The sequence below is a fragment of the Channa argus genome, chromosome 17 (genome assembly GCF_033026475.1).
Source record: "Channa argus isolate prfri chromosome 17, Channa argus male v1.0, whole genome shotgun sequence".
NCBI classification, from domain to species: domain Eukaryota; kingdom Metazoa; phylum Chordata; class Actinopteri; order Anabantiformes; family Channidae; genus Channa; species Channa argus.
The window spans coordinates 14,105,854-14,129,941 of record NC_090213.1 but is presented as its reverse complement, the minus strand read 5'-3'; the positions used below and the strand labels follow the sequence as shown (position 1 = coordinate 14,129,941).

General features: G+C 38.9%; 1 protein-coding gene across 3 annotated transcripts in view; it reads right to left on the bottom strand.

Moving 5' to 3' along the window:
- Positions 1–9,763: 9,763 nt before the first annotated feature.
- The window catches only part of syndig1l (synapse differentiation inducing 1-like), a 34,192-nt gene continuing 19,867 nt past the window's right edge, over positions 9,764–24,088 (bottom strand). For 2 of the 3 annotated variants that reach the window (XM_067482706.1, XM_067482707.1), the window contains exons 3-4: positions 23,057–23,194; positions 9,764–12,504 (exon numbers count right to left, since the gene is read on the bottom strand). In XM_067482706.1, the coding sequence (XP_067338807.1) occupies positions 12,346–12,504; positions 23,057–23,194 (297 nt within the window). In that variant the 3' untranslated portion in view covers positions 9,764–12,345. The remainder of the gene's footprint in view (positions 12,505–23,056; positions 23,195–24,088) is intronic. The other variant, XM_067482708.1, reaches the window with a different exon arrangement.

Genomic DNA, 24,088 nt, shown 5'->3' with positions numbered 1-24,088 from the left:
TGGAGTCGGGTCTCGTAAACTCGGCCGTGCCCAGGGGATTTCAACAAAGCCTCCATGCAGACTGGCTTGCCACTGGATGGGGCTGTCATTGGGAGATAATTGACTGTCAATTAGATACAGAGACAACAACGTGAGAGTCAGCAGGAAGGTAGTAAATCACCACCTGTCTGTCAGGGTGCCTTGGCTGCCCACGTGTTGTCTTTGTTTGTTTCAGTCTCTGTCTCCATTTCTTTTTCATACACACTGAGGTATCCTGCTTCCTTCCTCTTCCTCTCCTTCTCTCTCATGTCGTTCTCCCTGCTGGTATTTACAGTACGTACAGCGCCATTCTGTTTCTTCTCACGACCTTTCCAAAGAGTGATCGCCCTATTCACCGAGTCAAGACAAGTGAGTGAGTGGTCCCCATTTTAAAGGTCTCCCTCTGCCACCAGCTGATTGTTGCCACTCAAGTCTTGCTTTGCTAAAGGTCAAATGGTCTCAGTAACATTCCCCAGGTTACACACATAGACCCATGTAGGTAGCAAACTGTCTTTTATCTCATCATTGTGAGATCTGAGTGCGCTCGTGACATTGCAGCATTTATCTTGGTAAGCTCTATCGAGTTGCTGGCTTAAGCCTGCATGTACAAGCACAAACACAATGGCGTGAAGCAGTTAGTGTCTTTAGGAGCTGTTTAAGGAAAAAGTGTTAATGCGATTAAACGCCTAAAAATTAAGTTTGGCTAGAAATGAGGTTTCCTTTTGCAAATAAAGCAGCAAATTCTTAAATTTCTATGTCATTCGAGTCATAATTTGTTTAGAATAGTGCACTGCTGCTAATCAAGGATGCTCTAGCGATGGAATAATTAGGAAGGCTCATAATCAAACTGTTGATTCCAGCTGGAAAACTTAAAAGAGCTAAGTTCACCCTCCTGCAAACAGACACTTGAGTTCTGCATGATAAGCCTAAAGAACAGCAAGTCTACCTCCAAATTAATAAAGGACCAGACCTGAAACTTATCTTGGGAAACTCTTTGTTATTCCAACTGAGTCTGAGATAATGGAGATGGCCATCGTAAACTTGCCAACACAGAGAAAGTCATGCTTGAAAAAAGTCGAAATGGGTCGAGTGCACGGGAGCAGGACAAGTTGCGAGTGGCCACTGCAGGGGGTTTTCTTACAGAGACGAGCGTATTGTTAAAGGTGATGACAGTAGCAAGTGTGTGTGTGTGTGTGGGTGGCTGGTGCATTATTCAAAGTATTAATGTTACTATTTTATGTTGTCTATGGCAACATGCTACTTTTGGTCATAGTTTCCTGAAAGAAACTGTAATAAAACTGCTGTCGAGATGATGTTAACTCAATCAACCATGAGCACAATGAAAACAAGTTCCAAATTTCATTTAAAAAAAATGCTCTAATCATTTAGAAATCATTAATATGACCGTTGTCCGACATGAGTTACAGGAAGTGGACAGATTGGAGACGTGAGAGTGGGAATATCATCATTCATATAATTTTGTGACACTTTATGACTACGTGGTTATAGAGAAGAGAATATCTATCACAATTTCTTTTCTCACTTTTCTCACACATGACAGTGGAATGAAATGACTACATATATGTGCAGATCCTTGTAACTCTGGTGAGAAAAGGAAATGGAACAAAATAACGGACTTGTCTGCCATCAGTTTGGACTTATATTCTTGTAACCTTGACATCCGAAAGTCAATTTTGCCCTCAAGACATTCAACTATACTCTCAATTAACATGCGCAAATTGGCCCTTTACAGTCATAAAAGCAATGGATGCCCAGTATATAACTACTTGAGGCAAACTGCTGGTTTTGATTAGGAGCAGCGTTGCCATATCTGTCTCAGTGTGAAAGCCCTAAGCCCCTGTAACTTCTGTTCTGATTCCTTTTTAATGTTTCAGTTAATGAAATAGTATTTTAATCCTGCTTTGTGACACATGGAGCCGGGTGCATCTGTCATCCGTACTGGCATAAAAAGCATTAATTTTGTCGACAAGAGGACAAGTCTAAATTGTATCCGTTTTATCACCAATGTGGAAGAAAATTCAAAGCTTTTGAAGGCAATTCCTCAGGACCGGCATCTGTCGCCACACACCTGCAGCACAACTCGCAGCCGGTTGCTTTGAGCTGTCCATTTTATATGTTTCATACACACCCTGCTCCTCAATGTCCCAAGAAAGATAGCGTTTACATTTCAGACAGTCGTGACTCTGCTTGGAGCGTAAATGTTTATCAGGCAGACAACCCTGAATACACACAAAAGCCAATGTGGAAGGAAAAAGAGATTAATTTTCACTTCTGCTAAAACATGAACTGATGTGCTTTAACCCCAGGCAATAGATTAAACTGGCTGTGTGTGTGTTTTTTCTTGGTTTTGTGTCTGAACAGTGCCATCAGAATAATGTATTTGGAAATTTCTTACATTGTTCAGGTCGTCACTCCTGTCTTGTAGCATCTTTAAACTTGTAAAGACTCGTGAAATGTGTTCATAAGATATATATTTTCCTCAAGTGACAGGCATCAATTAGCCCACTTGAATTAGTAAATAGTTTCCAAAGGAATAGGTCCACATTTGGGGAAATATGCATAATAGCAACAACTGTCTACTAACACCTCTATAACTTTTTTGGCATCCTTGAACAGAAGTCAGCATAACTGTTTCTTTAAGATAAGCTAATCAGCTGCTAGCTGGATACTCTTTATGCTATGTGAAGATAACCAGCTGCTTAACATGTAGCTTCTTATTTCAATGATTGATGTGATACTGGTCAGTCAGTCTTATCTCATTCTTGCAACAAAGCAGAATCTCAGATTAGCAATTTATGAATAATTACACATTTACTGTACAAAAAGCTACATTGCATTAAAGAAAACCTTGGTCATTTTTTTAATGAATTATATTTTTAACAATCCCCATACAGACCAAGTCCAACAATAAATTGCCTCTTCTCACACAGGGATATTTTGTGATGGCTGGCATTATAATTTACATTGCCACCTAATAAAGCTATATATCATCTGTCTGATTAATCTGATTATTAAAGTAGTTTAATATGAATAGTATGAATAGTTTGAAATTTGGCAAACTGTGTATTTCCTTCTTGATAAAACCCCTCTCACGTCTAAGAGGTACAGTACCATCCTTCAATATTGTTGAATGATTCCTTTGAGTAAAACAATGGAATCACAAATGTTACATTCCTAGCGTAAATAATATTGGAATAATATACCTTGTAGCTTGATTCTGTTATTTACTCTGATAAATGCTTTGTTGGCTTTTTATTTCATCTTATGTTCCAAAAACAAAGACGATTATAAAAAGTATATTCCCCTTAGCCATCGAGCTGCTGCCTCTGACCGACTTCAAATAGCTTTAAAGAGATTCCTCTGTACAATCAAACGTTCTCCTGTCTCTGACTCCTTTTTGAGCTGATAAATACATCTTTACAGAGGGATATGGCTCTCTCCTGAGGGCTTCAAAATTCATAAAATTAGTTCCATCCCACCCCCTTTCTTCCCTTTGCTTACAGACAACCCGACAAGTGTCGGAGCCAGATAAAAGCCAGAGTCGGGTGAAAACACGAAATTTCTAATTTTCATTGCATTTGAAAGGGTTTTCCTAGAAATGCTCCACCTGTGCTTTTGGAGAGGTGTACATAGACACGGGTGGAGAACAGCAAAGCAGCAGCAGCATGTTCACACTGTACTTTTATAAAAAGCGATGTTTTTCTCTGTTTGAGAGCTTCTGAGCCTGACCTGCATTATTCACTGGCACTTCAACGTCAGTAACAGCCTGGATATCCGTCTGCCGAGAGAAACTGCTGCTGCAAGGTAAACAATGATCCCTAAGCTTTACTAAGAAACAGACCGTGAACCTGTGCAAATAATTGTATAATTTAATTCAAGTGCTCTGTCAAGCATCTCCTCTGGACTCCAACTGAAACACGTTCATTATTGTGCAGTCACGATGTAACAAGTAAAATCTCACAATAAACTGGCTTCCAGATAATTCCGTCTAATGCCTCAAACTGCAGTACAAAGCAGTACCAAGTCCATATTTGTACACTTGCTGCTCCCACACAAAATAGCAACAATGTTGATGGCTGTCTGTCAAATTGGTTTGGATATTTCCTTTTCATGATGGTACTGCACCTAACAGAGACAGACTTTATGTTCTCTTCACTTGCTTATTGAAAGAGATAAGAAGAAGCAAGTACGCACAAATAGTATCCAGTCTAAATATATAGTCTGGCTCTGGAGGGATAGGTAGAGCTCCAAAAAAGCATACACTCAGGAGATGGGAATATATTTGTATCAAAGAGTTTTTTTCACGACCAGAAAGCTTGTGTGATCTGTAGTTGCAGCCGTAGAGATCACTATGGAAATTGGGCTGAAACAGCTTGGGGCTGGCCAACTTTATCATCCAAGATGAGAACATTTACACAACGGAACATCTGTGTGCCTTTTTATAATGGCTAGGAGCTTGTAAGGTATTTATTTTCCTATCAGTAAAAAAGGCAGTGCCCACTCCTCTAAGCTTCAAATTCACAAGATATATGCTCCAAACCAGCAGCACCTGTTCATTGGACTATTTTTATCAAGTGCCTGACTCACATAAGCCAAATGAGCTTCTTCATCTGAGGTTGAAATCTGTCCAAAGACCTTTTCAACGCTGCAAGCAATTCCATTAGGACCTAAAATTAATATCTTTGGTTTTTGTTGAATTAATGAAAAGCTTCTAAAGCTTCACCCTAAACTACCCAAAATTCCAATAGGTTAACCAGATGTGGATGTCTGTGACTTAGTTGCATTGTTTACTATTTTACAGCTTTAAAGAAACAACACAGGCAATGACCTCAGTGGGAGGAGGCTATTCGCTTGCTTTTCATTTTCCATTTTCCTCAGCTTTCTTGCTGGTATAAAATCCTCATAGGATAGCTGGAAGGCACTTTATTTTATATCCGCAAACAAACCTCAAAAACGGAGTTTTAAACCTCTGGGTTTCTCCCTAATCTTCCATTTGGCAGGAAAACAATATAAGTTCCTGCAAAGAAAGAAAATCTATCATTTGCAAGCATGTTCTGTTCTATTCTGGTCTCTTTCCTCTGGTTTCAAAAGGCTGTCGTCTCCAACTCTGCACGAAAAAAAATATATTGAACGTTTACCGCAGTGAAAACATTGGCCTCTAAAAGAATCCAACTCAGAAAACAATCATTGACGGGCATGTGCCATGTAAGCTGTAATTAAAATAGAAAATCTGCATCTCGTTTTGCATAATCCACCTGCAAGTAATATAACTGGAAACGGTGAAACTCCACTGACTTGCAGTTTCTGTCATGTGTGGGCAAGTGTGAGAGCTCATAAAGTGGAGGTTTCCAGGGCATTGCACCATCCTTGAGTGAAATACAATAACCAATCTCAAGAACTGCTCTTGGCAAAAAAGGACTGCAGTCTAGTGTTGTAGCTTCTACTTAGAAACATGATGCTAGCAAATAAAACCAGACTGGTTTCTCTGTCATGATAACCTTTGGTGGTTCTTGCAGGCAAGAAATGGCTGCTGAAATGATGAAAACTGACTCGTTCCCAGATGAGAGGAGCTGGGGGAATCAGACACCAAGCATTAATTTAGTCAAATCTAAATAAATAAATAAATGTTCTGAAATGATTGTAGCCTTCTGATAATTCTATTTGTAACTTTATAATAACAAGCGGTATTCCTGAATAACTTATAAATTCACAAATTATTTTTAAAGGGAGCATATGAAATCCCTCTTGCACAAATCAGACAGAACACCAGAGGATGAGCAAAATATTTTCCCGCTCACTTTCTTGTTTTCCTGGGGAAAACACACAAATGCTGAGAAACACAACATTCTGCTTTTGATCTGTTGTGCTTATTAATTCAATCTGCCTGTGTGCGTATGGTATTGAAGATTGCCTGTTATTCTAGTGAAAAACGTGAAGGAGGATTTTTGTTTTGTATTTTTCACCCCCCCGATGACTAAGCAACCATCTCAACATGTTCTTTGGTGCTGCAGTGCGTTCACTGACAAAGACATCAGCTCGTGACTCAGTCCTGTCATAAGAGCTCTTCCCCTGCCTGGGTTGCAGTCACACCTTCAGCTGTTGCATGGACACTGGAACAGCTTCTCCATGTTAAACCTCTTTCAGTAGCAGCTCTGGTACACAAGGATTTGTGTACATGCAGGGTTTAGCTCCTTTGTGCAGAGGCTTTAATCAACCATTTCAGAAGGATATGTGGAAAACAGTTCAGATAAACAGTGAAAAAGCTTAGCTACATGAATCATGGAACAGATCTAATTAGCTAAATGTAATAGTGACAATTGAAATGATATTAGGCCCAATGAATAAGGGCAAAAAACAAGAAATGACTGGATAAGCAGCCAAATGTAATGTAACACTTAACATTATCTTAAAGTAAAACCTTCATTAAAAAAAAGATTACAAAATTAAAGTTAAACAGTGGAAAGAGCTTGCTAAAAGAAGTTGTAAAAGAAGTTGGAATGGCTAAAAATTGTGATGCGTTTTAGCATTGTTACCTAAAAATCCATAATAAGCAGCGGAAAAAATGAACTAGAATTAATGAATATTGATGAGTTAACAAAAAGGTAAATCATAACTTATAAATAAAAATCATTAGAATTAGATTAAACATCTAAAAAACTTAAAGGAAATGGATGAACAGCAGAAATTAGCCCGAACCAAACTGCCTGGAGCAACTGGCGACTGTTGTTAGCTGCAATTACATACTGTAACCTGAGCTTCTGTTAATATGTGGCAGAATCTTTTGACTGTTGCAAAATAAATAATTCACTGTGCAATCACATCTGTACCCGTACAATACATTGTAGCACATCTTCCCTTAAAACAGAGCTTTCCATTCAGTCAGTAAATGAACTATTGGGGCCCAAAAGTCAGAGGGCTGTACAACATCGTCATGGAAGTTTGGGTTACACAAGTAATTGATCTGTTTCCTACTATGTTTTTTTTAATTTGCTGTAGCATAATGAACCAAATACTACAGCAGTGCACTAAAAGCCACTCACAACGCCCTATATGGCCTATAAAAAACCTTCCACTATTATCATCCTCAATGGTAATGGTGTCAACGAAGTTCCAGTTTGGGTGTTGCTTGGTCAATGCTACTCTGGCCCCTTCACTGGGAGGGGGCTGATGCTGTTGGGAACCAAAGGTGAATGACAGAGCCAGATTTGTCTAGCTCTGATTGTTGTCATTCTGTTCGTCAGGAAGGCAGTTGTAACCTCTTACTTTTTAAGTTTCTTTTGTGTATCACTTTCACAAAAATCCCCTTGAACTAACATTTGGTCTATCCATACCTCCCTATGCACCATCCACCCATCCATGCATTATGTGTGTCCATGGATTGGCCCATTTAAATTAATTGCTGCCACCTGATCGGACAAGATGGCACTGCAAACTTCGTATACCCCAGCAGCCCTCTCTCTCTGTCCACCTCTGCCACTCCAAACCAACCCAGCATTCTGTTAGTGACTCTTTAAGAAAAGTATGTTATTATAACGAATACAATTATCTGAATGGACTGATTGAGTCTTACTTTGTATGAAGCCTAACATTTAATGAATTCTACTTTCACTAAGCAACATGTTTTCAGTAGCATTCACACACTCCGAAGGATACTGTCAACTCTGCATCTGTATTGGCGAAAAAATCAAAGTGACATGAAATACAAACTTCTTTGGCGTGAGTGAGTGAGAGTGGATGACAAAATTGTGATATACCTTAATGAACAAAAAGTCGCTTGTCTTGCAGTGGCTGCTGTCTTAGCCGATGGGTTTGCAGTTTGCATCGCGTAAAAATGTTTTCACTTCCTCAGCTCCACTGAAAGAAAAGTAAAATCTCAATGTTCCCACACAAATCCCTCTGAAACATGTGAGTGTTATTACTGTCAGGGTCAGCAGGGTCACCTCATCGCTGCCTGTCCCATTCTAAAAAGAAAAGACTGCAGACTCCTACTGCGGTTCAAATATTTATGGGGTGGGGAGTGAAACTGAGTGTAGTGCGTGCGCCTTTGCATTTAGTTCAGCTGTCATCCAACTTTGTGACTGGCAACTGAAAAATTTGCTGTGCGAGATGAGTTACCGCTCACGGGTATAGATCTTATATTCGGAAATTATTTGGATGGCGTAAAAGTTATTCCAAGCACTGTCTGACCCCACTGTGACAAACTCACCCCCCATGTTTCCTGTGTGCTGTAGCCCGTGTGCAAGCACGAAAGCTTGGAAACGTAGTGGATCTCAGCGGCTCTTTCATGAGCACCTCTGATGCCAAGTTTGCCATCAGAGAATAAAGACAATGATTCTGTATGTGTTAAGCTACAGCCTTGGTGATAAGACACTGTCTCTCTCTTAGTAGACAGAGATCAGTTAATTAGAGCACAGCAATCTGATCCTGCTTTATCTCACTGCTTGTCCTCAGTGAAAAATCCCACATGTGTAAAGTTTGTGTCTTACCTGCTAGATGATGGTCTGTGCCGAATTGTTGTCCCACAGCCTTTTTGTCTCCAGGTTCTGAGTCTGGCACACGATCACAGCATGCGTGGCTACTTAGGTATGTGAAAAACGTACAATCGCTTCCTGTTTATTCTGTTACTACATCTTTGAGAAAAACCTGTGATTTGTGTGTTGTGTGTAGAGATGCCTGATAAGTGTGTAAATACGTATGCATATCAAAGATCAACACCTTTTGGCTTGACTTGGCATGAGTTTTTTAAAACGGATGCCGTTCCTGCTGCAGCCCTCCAAATTTATCCGGGTCGGTATCAGCACCTGGGTGGCCCTTGGCGGCTGGGCGGGGTCTTCTGCATCCCAACCCAATGCTCTACCACTTCACCACCAGGCCCCCTTGTTGTAAATACTTTTATTATGTATATAATTCACTGGAAATATTGAGCACCAGATAGCCACAGTAGGAGTGAGAAGCTTTCACATTTTACTAATTCTCCCTCTGCATTGGGTTGGGAGTTTAGGTTATGCATCCTGTCTTTTATTTTGTGGTTTGGCTTGGTTATGTAGAAATTTTGTCAGAGCTTTTTGTTTGTTGTTTCGGGCACTGCTCACCTCTGAAGCAAATAAATTGCTACCATTTGGTTCTTGAACACTTGTTCTTGGTTCTTGCTGGTTTGGTTTGGGAATGGGAAGAATGGGAGAGCTCATCGTGTTATATCTAGGCTCCCCTAGACCAGGGGCGTAACAGTATAAACTGCTGAAATGGTTAATTTTCCACAACATTTGGAAAGTGTCAATGTGATTAAGCTCATAGGATTGGCTACTGTGGGGTTCTCAGTGGTTAGAGTTGTTCCTAAAAGGATGAAAAACCACTATTGTAAATAAGCCAAACAACATACTAAAGAAAATCGCTGCACTTAGGGTGCGTGAATGTGACAAGCAACAGTTTGTCCTGTTTCTGTATTATATGAAATGCTGAGCATTTATCTTCAATAACCGTGATGGTAATAGCACAAAGAAATGTGTACTTCACTGCAAGCAGCAATGAGAACACTGCTGCTACACATTTCTGAGCTGATCCTCCATCTCTTTCTGGCAAAACCACCTACACTTCATGACTCAGTCCGTGTTTGCTTTTGCTTTAAAGACAACTCAAGCATCTCAATTACTAAGCAAATTCTCTGTTTTTAAGATGTGAATTTGACCACGGAGCTTCATGTTATATAAATCACAGAGAAAACAGCTTCTCTTTTGAGAAAGGATGTCCTTCCTTTCAAATTTATTTGTCATTACATTTGAACGTTTATTTGCACTATTTACATGTCGCCTTTACACAGCATAAGAAACAAAATCATATTCCAAATCTAACAAAAAAAGGTCTTTTTTACTTCAGCTTACCAGCATGACACAAAGAGCATTATAATCCTGGCATTGAGAAATGCATTCTGCAAACGTCTTTGTTGTGTGTATATGTACATCAGCTCATCACAATGAGGAAAAATAAACAACAGCATTGAAATCCACATACTGTTGTAACACATTGCACAATACCAGGTCGCCAAAGAAGCCAGTTAAAGCGCATCATTTGAATGGCACGCTACATAACACAAAGCAAGTTCATCATTACCAGTAAGGAAACTTTCTCCAAGCGATGAAAGCGTAAAGAAGCTTTCAGTATAGTTACAGTGATGACATGGAATCTTAGCTCATGAGCTACCACTTGGACATGTGGTCAGAAAGGGTCAGAGGTACAAGACAGTCGACAGTCGACAGTTGTTCAGATGAGCAGAATCTTAGTGATGTGAATCTTAGGGTTTTATTTGGCATTCAACTTTATCGTTACTCACACGGGCAGCGAAAGATAATATTCAAAGAAAAGCTTGAAGTCTGGAAACTCTCATGGAGATTACACATTATTTGCTATTCGTTGGCACAACAGAACTGACTTGCGTGTTTATTTTAAAATGTTCACAGAGCAGAGGATGTATAAATGGATTATTTACTTGCAGGCTTTGACAATAACCAGTGATGCTGAAAGTGGCTTATTAGTGAAATTTATGTGGTAGTGCTATTTTAAGGCTATGCTCCAGAGAGTACACATTCCTTCAGAAAAAGCCATTACAGGGAGCTAATTGTGCACCATAAATGTCAGGTATGACTAATGCAGGACCTGTGCAGGGAAAACTAAGTGTATAATGTCACCTCTTGAGGCTCCACTGCATGAACTAGCATCTGTCTGGCTTATAGTGTACAAAATTAATAAAAATCATAATAAAATTGTAGTAAGTTAAAAAAAAAAAGCCCTTTACACATAAATGTGAATTTATCTGTTCAACTTGGAATTCTTCAAACTGTGTGAGAAAACAAACTGAAATGTATTAATGGTTTATTACTTTGAAATGGCCTCTCCTTTGGTAGCCAAATTTAAGGTGTATAGGTTAAAATATTGCATAAAACATGAGCTCCTTCACAGTCTGATCAATTTCAATTTAAGGTTGTTTTTTTTTATGATCTGACAGAAACAATTTCTAAATCCAATCAATCATGCATAGCAGTATACTGCTGGCATAGCTAGAGTCATGCAAAGCATAATTTATTACAACTAAATTCAAAGCCTTCAGACGCCGCGGTTTGTTTGTATGTGCAGCTCCGGAGAATATGTACGACGCGCCTTTTAGTAACATTAACTACCTGATTTATAACTTCCGTTGTGAAGGGCTGATGCTTCATTTTACATTGTGCTACCAGATGCAGCATTTTAGAGAGACACTGTATGCCACTGCTTTTCCCCTGAATTTCTGACCCTCTAGCCACCTCACGTCTGTGCTTTACTTCAAAAGCTGTAATTGAACATTCCTTAAAGCAAGATTAATCAACAGGGACAACAGGGAACAACAACAACAAAAAAGACAAACATAAAAAAACACAATTGAGTGTATGTAGGGAAAATTTATCTGGCCTGAACAGATTTTGTTAATCTTTGATAGACACCTTCACCAAAAAAATAAAACACAGGCCTGAGGTGCCATTCGGATTTTTGTACTTCATTCCAGTGCATATTTCTCAGAAAAAAAAGACTCATCTTTTTTTTCAACCTCTCAGAGTAAATTTTTTTTTATTGATCGAAACAGTTCAGTAAAAGCCCTCCTTTATTAGACTTTTACAAACATGTTCACATAATTTGTAGATTCCACTTTGTCAGCCGAGAGTCGAGTGTAGTCCTAGAGGTTCGAGCTGGGCAGATCTTCCATTACAAACAGGCTTGTTTGGCAAACTGAGATGACAGGTGACAGGACGTCCAGTTTTACCAGCAGCTCAAATACCAAAAACAACAACTACATAGCGTTGGTTTATATGTGTGACACTATCTTAATTTACTTACACTCTTTAACTTCTGGCCTTTCATCTTTAATTAAGTTCAAGAAGTTATAATCCCAGTCCTTTATCTTTAAAGTTTCTGTATTTCTGTTGGAAGTTAAAAACCAGATAAAAATGGATGAAGCCAGCATGGGTTTAAGTCAATGGGATGCAAACTGGGCTCCAACAAGGAATATTTTCATACTCAAAAAAACCCAAAAACAACTATGTCTATCCCCAGTTTCCCCTCCTCTCACGCTCCAGCTTGACCTCTCTCCAGTCACTGTGGCTAATCTTTGCTGACAGACGGCCTGAAGGGAGAGAAGGCTGGAAAGAATGGAAGGTGGAGGGAAGAATCTGTACATCCCCTAAAAAACTTTCCTCGAAGTTTGCAGGAACAATTGTGTTCCCAGGGGGGGTTGTTCTCTTCCTGGACTCCCTGGAGGTGTGTGGAGGGAACCTGTTGCTGCTATATGTGTCCTGGTTTAGAAAGGTAGGCAATGAGAGCTACCACCACCCCAACATACACACCGGTGCCTATAGTGATGGAGAGGGCAGCGAGGAACAAAGCCCGTCGAGAGGCGATGTTAGCCAGTGGGAAATCACCTTTGTTTACTGCCTTGGCGGTCTAGAAAAGAAAATGTGAGAAAAGAAGAAAAGTCAGATACAATTTGGATGAACCTCAGGAGAAAGAGCGACCCATTTTTTTTTAAAGGAACCGTAATTATAAGAAGCCTTTAGTGGTTCTCTGGCAGCTTGGGGATAAATAAGAGAAAGAAACTGGAGGATGGACCCATTGACAGGGAGGTTCAGTGTAACCCAGGAGGTTCATTTTGCATGGCAGGACTAAAAAATGGCAATTAGTGTGAAAATGTCAAGCGGTGCAGCTTATGGTCATTTCAGCTGCTAGCACTCAATGATAAATCACATGAGAGAAGCAGATTTATCATAATTTGTCAATAAATTAAAATTCCACTAAAAGGATCTTTAAGAGGCCCAGTAAAGGTGGAAAAATGATGTACATTTTGACTGTTTGGCAGAAACTATTAATGAGCGTTTCACAGAAGTAAAACACAGGCAAAAAAGCTGGCTCTGTTTATGTCTGAGTGTTGTCATTGCTTTGTTGCATGAAAGCTTCCTTTGCTCCTTTTTGCAGACAATAAACCCCCCGCCCACCATGACCCAGTTACTATGTATGTAAGGTTGCAGTGTGTTTTACAGCCCTCTATAGGCACATATAGATCCTCTGTGTGGTGTTGGGTTAACCATTCACCTTAAATAACAGCTGTTTTCGAATACTGCTGAAGTCTGAGTAACAACTGAAACATTAAACTGCACACAGAGAAAAGACAGTCAGGCTGCAGCCTGCCAGTGGTAAATAATTCATTTTGCCCTCTGACATGATGGTCTTACTGGATGCACTGGTGTTCCAGTTGTTTTGCCTCAATAAACCCCAAAACACAACACTGTTTTCTTTAGTTGTGAGCTGTCTGAACCGACCTAATCATATTTAAACAACAAGTGGCTCTGGATTGTCAGCAAAACCAGTCAATACGTTTCCCTTCTCGGCTCATTATTTTAGTGTCTCTGCCCTAAAATCCCCCTCCTCTAAAGACGTGTTTAAAGGTGGTCTGTGTTTCAAAAAGGGATAAAAAGAATGTGTCCACTCAATAACCACCAACGATAATCATTAATAAGTGAGAAGATCCTCTTTTGATACTTTTATGATGATAAAATAGTTAATTTGCCATTAATTAATAGATTACTAATATTGTTGTTAGATAAAAACATAACTGATAATAATCAATCACCGCAATTTAAATTAATGTATGAATAATAATGAAGGTGAAGCTGCATTTTTTAAAAGGCAGCAACTCAACAACTCAACTACAAAAAAATAAAAAATAAGGAGAAGCTAAGCTGGTGAAAGCACCAAGAGTAAAACAAAACAATAATGTTGCAGGGAGTGAAAATACTACGTTGTGCAGAGCTGAGGTTAACTGCATCTTAAATGCTAAAACAGTCCTGGGTTTTTGACCGATGACACATTACATTACAATACAATGATTTGATCCACTGCTCATAACAAAATCTATTATCAGAGCAATAAAAAATATTTGAGGTGAATATTTGCTAATGGTGGTAAATACAGCTTCACTGTAAAAACGTTGAAACATTGGGCCGACCTCAGGTATTATGTGTGTGTGTGTTTAAAATAATACCAGCACACAATTCAATAAAACACTTTCATATTAATGCTGTAATACAAATGGTAAATGCATATAAAAGTTTGCTTATAATGAAATGTTCCACTGTTTTGGTAAGACATGGTAATAACTCATATTGTAGTCAAACTGCTTGTGACTATAAGACATATTATATGCATAGCCGTGTTATCATTCCAGCTCGCATGACCATCATGATTAACACTTCAATTGCTTAAGGATGCAATGGAAATGCAACCACAGGAGTTTTATGTTCTGAAATAAAGAACTCTTTCCTCTACTTCACCTCAGAAAAAGGCACAAACCTCCGAAAATCGTTTCTTCTATAAAATAGTGCTTTATTTTCTTACATAAACAAATATAAAAAGGCAAATTAACAAAAATGTGTACAATTATACTGTATGTGGTTTGCATTTCAATGGCATTCTTAGGGTTCATCACACGTCAACCATAACCATTGTTGTTTCCCTCACTCACATCTTTACCTCATGTCTTAGTCCCTCCTGCTAAAGATGCACTGAGAGATGCAAAGAAAAGACATGAGGAAAACACGAACAGGGAAATGTGTTATTAGAAACATGAGACACTCTGTCCTCTGAACTGTCATCTGCAGTGACATCTGTTTCTGATGGCGGCTCAGCTGGATCTGCTATATATTAAAATCCTTCATCCAGTTTTTACTGTCATCAGATCAAACTACAATCTGTGAATGTTCTTCACTGATAAGACAGTGAATACAACATACATAAATATCAGCAACACATTTATGTAACTGCTGTTTATTTGAATCTGTATTTATTGGTATTCTGTTTGTAAATTAAATATTCAATACCTTAATCTAGATTATAATGATAATTGTGATTATGGTTTTCAGCCCAAAGACTCATAGATGATTTATCAAATCAAATGTTTTAGACATATGTAATTTATATCACATCAAACTGTATTTCTTCACATATTTGCAATCTCGTGTGTTATGAATAGCTGAAATGATTACAAATAAAATGTCGTTTTTTACTAAACAACATCACACCGTCCTTTTAATATCCTTTAAAATAAATGTTAAATAGAAAAAACACTTTTCATTTTATTCTTAATGGCTCTATTGGCTATCAGATCAACAGCTAAGACAGATCCACAAGTTTTACTAAGAGGCTGGATCTGAAAAACGATTAAATGAAAGCCTGGGAGTGTTAAATTGGTTCTTTTAATCATAAAACTGTACTAACACTTTCACTTCACTTTGATCAGCTGCAGCGTTGAATCACCAACACTAACAGATCCCCAATAAGGAGGTGTGTTAGTCAGACTTCTGTGAAAGATCATCTCATATATCCTAACTTATCGTCTCTCGCTCCTTAGAGCAATATGGGACGTCCCCTCAACATATAGGACTGATTTGACTTCTGGGATAAGCAAAGCTTGAGGCTCGAGGAATGAATTTATCAGAAGCTTATCAGAGGCCCCAATCCAGTGTCTTCTTGTGCCAGGTCTGGATAAATGCAGAGGGTTGTGTCAGGAAGGGCATCCAATGTAAAACCCAGGCCAACACAAACATGCAAATCATGACTTCCATACTGAATCTTACTGCCGTACCAAATTGGTCACGGCCTGGGTTAACAACGGCCGCCACCGTTGCTGTCGACCTACAGGGCGCTGGTGGAAATTGGGCTACTGTTGGTTGAAGAGATGTAGATTTGAAACCTCTTGGAACTTAATATATTCCAGTTCTACTCGTGTTGAGTTATTATATTTTTAACAAAAAAATTACCACTTACAAAAAACGTTACCAGTTACCACTGTGCTTAACTTAAAAAGCTGCCACATTATTTGCTTGACATTTTTATTACATTAATGGCACATAATTACCATGTAAACTTTTTTTATTTCATTATGCCATTATGCCTATGCTCTTTCATTAGTTCTTCATTTGCTTTTTGTCTATCACAAAACCTGGGTAACTGAAATGGATAATATAACAATAAGTAGCGCATAAAGGTGAATAGTGGTTTCTGTTGTCCATCCTGTCCACTGTTAATGTGTTTCTAGAGATGCTTGTGCTGGGTATCCTCCAGCTAATGAATCTGATTGATAGGCAGGAAATAAAAGGAAAAGAGAAACCTATTCCGATTTGTTGTTTTTATTCAAACTGCTGAATCGAGGTCTGAAGCAGAAGTTACGCACAAACAACAGTAGAAAGTGTCACATTTGTTTGTATTTCCTTTTCCAGTTTGATTTACTGTATGTTTTCTTCTCCTAAACTAAGCTCTGCTCTGTTTTATTACAAATTCTGTCACATGTTAGTCTATGAGTTTGGGATGAGATTCAGTGGTGTCAATAGTTGAGGATGTTGCTGAATTACATTATGTATTAGGTCTATAATACAATACACTGGTCAGGCTATTGTGCTGAATGTAAGGCGGCCAATCTTTGGAGAATAGATTGTGGATGACCTTTATTATTCTGTGAAATCAATCTAATAAGATAGATGTGTCACTTGTGTAAGTGTGATGAAACTGGCATGAGGGTAAGTTTCTCAGCCTTTCAGGCCATAAAAACCTTTTCTGTTCAAAAAGACAAAGTTACACTTCATATTCACAACTGAGATTATCAGGGATCGTGAGTGCTAGTAAGAAGCAGCATCTTTAGTGGGGTGGAATATGTATCTGACAGTGGTGATGAATAAAAAATTAAATATCAATGCAAAGCTTATTACAAATTCTTGTCGTGACCTTCAACTTTGCTTACACGCTCATGCAATGTGGATTAAAGTCATTATGACAGAGAGAGAAGGTCTGAAATATGGGAGGACTCTGAAACTTTGAAACTGAGCTACTGCATATTGTCACTGACAGGAGACGGCTTATTTGGGAGCCTGGCCACATGCCTCCTTCCTTTTTCGGTGTGCTCTGCATGGCTAAGAGAGGGGAGAGCCTGGGGTAAATGAAACACACACTGAAACTAAAACACACCTCGTTGCACGTTGACATGCCCCTGGAGAACTCAGGGAATGTTGCACTTTGTACATTATTCTGGCAGCTAAAAACTAATGGATTAGTGTTAAATCGTTAGGAGGTGAATTTTTAATTGTCAGAGTGCTTCAAAAGAGGAATGACCACACAGGAGCATGAAGATCTTGTGGTATTGATGTCTAAGTTATGTTAAATAAGTAAAATATAGCAGATTTTAAACGTTTGTTATTTTGCACTTTTTGTTAAATTCATGTGCCAGTGTTTGTTATTTGTGGTGGGGTTGTACTGATCCAAGCAGGACATTTCTGAGTTTAGACACTGATTGTTTGCAAAATCTGTGGGAGCGGATCTGTTCATCCATCACTAATGAACAATAAATCTGTGAGTAACACGTTTGTTATCCTGGTCTGTCTGAGCCAGAAAGAGTGTTTGCGAGCGGGAAAGTTCATGAGTGGAGCGAGTGGAGCGAGAATTTACCATTTCTGCAGATCCCAAACATTCAGCGGAGGGCAACATCTTGAATGTAAAATATCCTGTCATCCCGTACATTTGTATTCAACATTAACTTTAATTATTAACAATTTTTCTGAAACTGAATCTTTGTTGGCAGACGCCTAATGCTAAAGGAATCAGACCGGTACTGGGCCATCCCTAAATTAAACAGATGTTTTTTTTTTTGTTTTTTTTTTTTTAGCTTTTTTGGCTATTTAAGGTTTACTGGCACATTTGATCTATAATCTATACACAATTCTATAAACTGATGAAATCTCTATCACTCAAAACATCTGCCTATGTGCATGGTCATGCAGCAACAGTGCAGCAGTCAGTGTGTCTTTGCATTCTAGTCATTCTGACTGCAATTTGTTAGCACATCAGTTAACTAAGATAGATAGAAATCCCATTTGACACACTGTGATGTCTTAAGCCCGGCTTTTGCTTCTAACATAGTAATAATATGACAGAGATCCCACATTTACCAATGCGTAATAATACTGAGCAATGTAAACATATGAAGGACACAGATAGAAGCAAATCAGTATCTGCAGTACATTACTGCAACTGCTAAACAAGTATTGCTACATAATGGCTACTTGCTCCTTTCATGTTGCTTGATTCTGTATGACTGTTGTAGGGGCCAAAGATGATACTTCTTGATTATGACGCTTCCATTTCACCATATTACGAATGTCTTGAGGGTATTGTCGAGACATTTATTCAAGCAAGATCTTCTGTAGACCACCACACACTATTTCAAAACTATGGATGGGGTCTTTTCATTGTGTATTAAGTGTTTCATTAGTGTCCAAAAGTTTTCAAAGCCCTTAATAACCCAAGACACAATAAACCAGATGAGAGGAACACTTCAAAAGGTCAGGAAGCAAATCTAGACAAAGGACATGTATTCAAGGAAGGACCTTTAGCTTCCATGTCAATACAGTAATTATTGAAACAAAAGCACTGTTATGGAGCCTGATGGGAAATTAAATTTGAGTTGGCTTTGGAAAGGAGACAGAGCACATTCTGTGGAGGTGGAACAGGGACGCTTTACACTCCCACAGCAACATCTTTAGGGAAAGAGCATCCTAGAAAGAGTCATAATGCAACAGTGGACAGTTTAATTCTCTCCCTGACTGCATGAGTTGAAGGGGCACATGCTTGTTATTTAATTTCTCCAGTGAAAGCATTTGTTAAACAATTGTAGTTCTCCCTCAGGGGAATTTCTCTGAGAGACATAATATAATATATAATAACGCTGTAATGTGGATGAAATAGATGAGAATAATTGAAAGTGTGTGCATGCTTGGTCTCGCTTCTTTCTGAGCATCAGCTTTGTACAACGTTTCATTTGTGTCAGGGAGAGGACATTTCCTAAAATCCATTTGGCAGCAAAATATTCGGTAGCATTAGGACTTTATATCCAATACCTTGACAAAATGATTGAAATGTGGTGTCATAGGAAAAAAGATCTGAGAGAAATCTCAGACTTATCTGCGCTGTTGGAAGTCAATTCAGCACCCTTTAGAGGGTCTTCTTCTAAATAAACAACCCAAAAATCTGTCTTTCTTACTGTCTCCATCTCAACCTCCCTCACAGACACACACACACACCCGCAAATGCATAAAGTGTTTCACAATAATTATCTCATTCATTTTCATCCGTTATGATGACTTGTATGATGGAAGATAAGTTCTTATTTGCATAATCATGAAAGAAATCACTGCAGCTTCTCAACTCTGCACTTTGCGATGCAGATGTCTCAAAGCTGATAGAAACATTTATCAGCATCTCCAAACAAAACACTCACCCCATTAGTAGCAATAATTGAAACTCAATTCCGCTTCCCAATCAAAGGCTCAAAGCTAATTTTCCTCCAATATCCATGGTATTCTAGTTATTGGTTTTGTGTGTGGGCGTTTAACGCTGAGATGTGCAGCACTGTTTACAATAAAATCGTCGCACACAAAAAAAGACGTCTTTGGCAAATTGGATACAACCCATTTAAAGCAGCATATGAATGCATGTCTGCTTCTGTGTGTGTTTAATGACACCCTCTCTCAACTCCTCTCTTTGAGAACAGCAGCTCTCTCGGTTGGACTATAGTCTTGACCTTCCCGTGGGACAAAAAACAGTATTGATCTGCTGTCCACAGACTCTATTACAGTCACTAACCTGTTTGTTTGTGAATGTCCTCACAGTAAGTGGTTTAGCTTATGTGCTATCATGTCTAAACTTTTCTCGTTGACTCATCCTGCTACCGATGTCACACCCTAGAATTTATCTGTACACTTCCCTACGCAGGCCGAGAGCAGTAACTTTAAAAACAAGTTGAGAAAAAGCAGCAAACTGTATACTGTATATAAGATGTAATACTTCAGGTCTATCTTTGGGTTGATTTTAACCCCACAAAAAAACTGTCAAGCCGTGTCTTTCTGAAAACATATCAGTGGTGTTATTTCGCTGATAAACAAAATGACCATAAATCCATGTTTAACAGCCCACAAACTGACTAACATTTTATGCTTTAATTAAGTTGGAACTTATAGCAGTGGGTCCTGTGGCCCCCTGATGGGGATGTAGTTGAATGTAGCTCTTTTTACACTTATTCTTCTGTCCTGTCCTTGGTACCATTAGATTTGCTAAAGTTGGAATGCGCCCTAACGTCATGTGCATATGCATAATGTATATTAGTTTACTGACCAGCCTGTAAACCAATAAGAAAGCCTTTCTGTAAACAGGTAGGAAAAAACCTAACCTGAAGCCCTTTCTACACAGCAGTTGGTCCTCAGGTTGCTTCTTAGGGCCGTGACTCACTAAGCTGACGTCAAAGAACTGGTGGCACCGAAGACCAACTGCTTCATGGCCTCGTGCTGTGTTTTATCTGGGCCAACGAGAGGCACTTAAACACACTGCAAAGACAGGCAGTTGATAGGCATGTAGTGTGCACATGCTGCACTAAAAGCGTGTGCCTGAGACCAAACTTTAAACAGAGCAACCTTTTTTACTGTGTTGTTAATACTGTGTATTACTGTCTCTTTGTACATTTATCTGATGAGCTGAACAGCCAATCACACTGGACTCTCTTGCTTAACACGCTGAATCGATGGGGGTCTGACTAGTGCAGACAGTGCGGAACACACTGCAAAATCTAGGCCAACGGACTGTCAATAATGGCCTGTTCACAGCCCTTCGTCAGAATTTCAATAATGCCAATAATAGTTACTTTTTTATAAAATGCTGAAGTTGAAGTTATGTGTACCGGATACCTGAGTATTTCCTACTCTCTATAAGTTTGAGGTGCTTGTATTTTACTGGAGTATTTTTTTCTCACTACAATTCTGAGGAACAGATTGTACTTTTTGCTCCAGTTTTATTTAAAAATTTTAGCTACTAGTTACTTTCTAGACTCTAGAAAGATAGAACCTTGAAAACCATTGAAACACACAATGAACTAATGAATAATTGTATCATGTGTTTTTATGAATAAAGCACATGTCAGTGTGGTTAAATTAGTTCCACGCACAAAGTAATTTATAACACGGGTCAGTATTTAAAAGCCTTTTTTTTGTACTTGCAAGTAAGTTGCAGTTTTACTTGAGTATTGACAATTTGTGTACTTCTACCACCAGTTACCTCACCAGCAAGCTTACCTTAAATGAACTCTAAATCTAGGCATAAGTTGCACAGAGTGTATTTTCTGAAGTTGTAGATTCCTCAGACATAACATTTTTAATGGAGGTAGAGCAAGTGACAAACCTTTACATTCTGGCCTTAGATTTTGATCTTAGACCAATATCACATGTTGCCTTTGTATGTTAGTACAGATGCATAAACTCTGCTCTAAGTGCAGAGGCAAAGTGGTTCACACGGATAATTAAATTCCAGCCCGGGTTCTACCAAAAAGCAACAACATCCTTGTTTTAACTCCGATGAAATTAATTCAATTAGTTGGGTGACTTCCTTAACAACAGAATGAAACGAAGACCAGTGAAGTGTGTTATTGAGCTATAAAATAAAGCGATTCCAGACTCCCACTATATCTTTTCCCGACAGTTCTTCTGGACAGCACCTTCTAAAGGAAGGAGATTGGCAGAAAAGCCATCCATCCCTAAACACAGCCATCACTTCCCCATAATTACCCAGGAAGAATCAAATTAGCTCTTGACAAGATAATTCACTGACTGCCTTCAAATGTCTAAGACTACAAAACACTCCAGCTTTTGATAAGAATATAAAGTCAAAGACAAAGTAATTTATTTAAAAGCATCTCTGTCTCTATTGTGTGTGTTTACATGTGCTGATGGACTCTTAACATATTTGCCCTTTTCATATTGATGTTGCACATGAGAGAAGCAGAATTATTGGGATTCATTAGACAGCCATCATGTGGATTTTGCCACTATTACTGGCTAAGAACATATTGTGAAAGTGTCACAATGTTCACAATGTTGCCTTGTCATAGCCCGACTCAGGCTGTGTGAATCACACTCCACAATCACAGGAGCTTGTTCTCCTTTGGAAAAAAACTGCTGCCCCCACAGTTTGACATACATTACAGGTTGATTGCCCCTAAGTCCTCTTGGGGTTGTCTCGCAATACACATTGGTGAGTGTTTGCTGATAGATTAAAGGTGAGAACAGGCCGTAACCATGAACTGAACGGACCAACACCGTGTTTATATCACTAACATATAAAAAACCTCTAAGTAAAATATTGTGTCTGGGAATATTATTCTCAAGAGCCTTACCTTTCAAGTACGGATGATTTCAAATGCCCATCCATCCCATAATGATATTTAATACCCAAACTCTTGAGAGTAGACATTTAGTTTAAAAGAAGAAAATATATTTTAGGATGTTTTCATGGACTTCTTCACACACATGTCTGCTTCCAAACTACAGCCGCTATAAGGCTGTTTAGTGTGTCTGAGCAATCATCGCCGCTAATGTGTAAGCACACCTGTAATTGAGTTCATCTTCAACCACCTTTAAAACACCACAAGTTCAAAGACCCTCTCTCATCTCAGTATTTCGAACACCTCTATCTGTGGAGTTTACAGATAGAGCCTTGAGAGTGATTTATATACTCTTCCTATAGGCAGCTTTCATCCTGTTTACAGAGCATCAGGCAGCCATTACAGATTGGCCTTGAGTTATTGATGAGTAGCACAGTAAAAAGTGGCCTTGCGTTGGCAGTAAGAGAGTCAGCTGTCAGTCCATTTTTATGCGTGATAGCTCTTAATCTCTTAGCGATGAGTCATGCAAAGAGCTGGATATCTGCATGTGTGTTTGTGGGATGCATGTCTACAAATTCATGGAAATGTGCTTATGTGGGTGGGTAGATAGATGAAGCTGTCTTATGTTCGATCTCACCAGACAGATTAATTCATTGTTCACGTGTGACAGACGGTGCAAAACTTTGGAAGTGTTTGCACAGTATGTATGTGCAAACGGTGTAGTGTATTTGTGTGTTTGTGTGTCCTCACCCCTTGTGAGAAGTAAAACGCTGCAATCCCCAGAGGCCAGAAACAGCACAGCATGGAGAAGATAGCCAAGCCCAAGTGGTCTCGTGGAGGGACGACTATGAAGTTGTCCTCACTCTCACTGTCACTGGAACAGTCCGTCTGCACATAGAACAGCACTTAAGGTCATAACACACACCCATGTTGTACCCTATACATGTACAATCTTACAATTACTGAGTGATGACATTGTGACTAAGGAAACTGTTGGGTCCATTTGACATTTAATAAGAGTTCAATGAGAAAATCAACAACACTCTCATTTCTATGGGGTAAATTTAAACTTGCTGTAATTAAAGTAGACATGACAAAATGGTTAGCCAAACTATTATTTATAAGTATTATTATAACCCATTACACATCCAGTTTGCATCAATTTAAATCCAGCATTTTAATATCTGTCTCTTTAGTTGCTAAATGCTCCACTGTGACCACTAGCCAGGTGAAGATGGGTGCTGGGCAGGGAGGGTATGTTGAGCTTAGAGAGCATTTCAATTAAAAAAAAAACAACAACAACTCACTGCTGCTGAAAACATTGCTACAAGAACAGGAAGAATGAAGCAAAGCAAAGCTGGCGCCCAGACAACTACACAATAAGCTGAATTACATTATTAATCTCCATAAAGCTGAGGGGGAGCTGCAGGTTTAAGTGTAAATTCTCCATAAGTTCACTACACAACTGTTTTCAGGTCATTTGTTTTGTTATAAAACCATTGATAACCTAGAAACTGGAAACGGCAGGCGGGCCTGCGTTTTGTACAAATTAAACAATGGGGATATAACATGTTATTTAGGGAGCTTTAGGCTGACTTTGGAATGTTTGTTACAGACAAACTGTGTTCCCTGTTTCCAGTCTTTGTGCTAAGATAAGCAACCACTCAGTGAATCATTATTGACTTCAGTTCAGATCGGCTATTTATCAAAATATCAAACTATTTCTGCAATAGAGTAAAGCATATACTGTATATTCAGTAGTAATTTTAATAGTAAAAAACT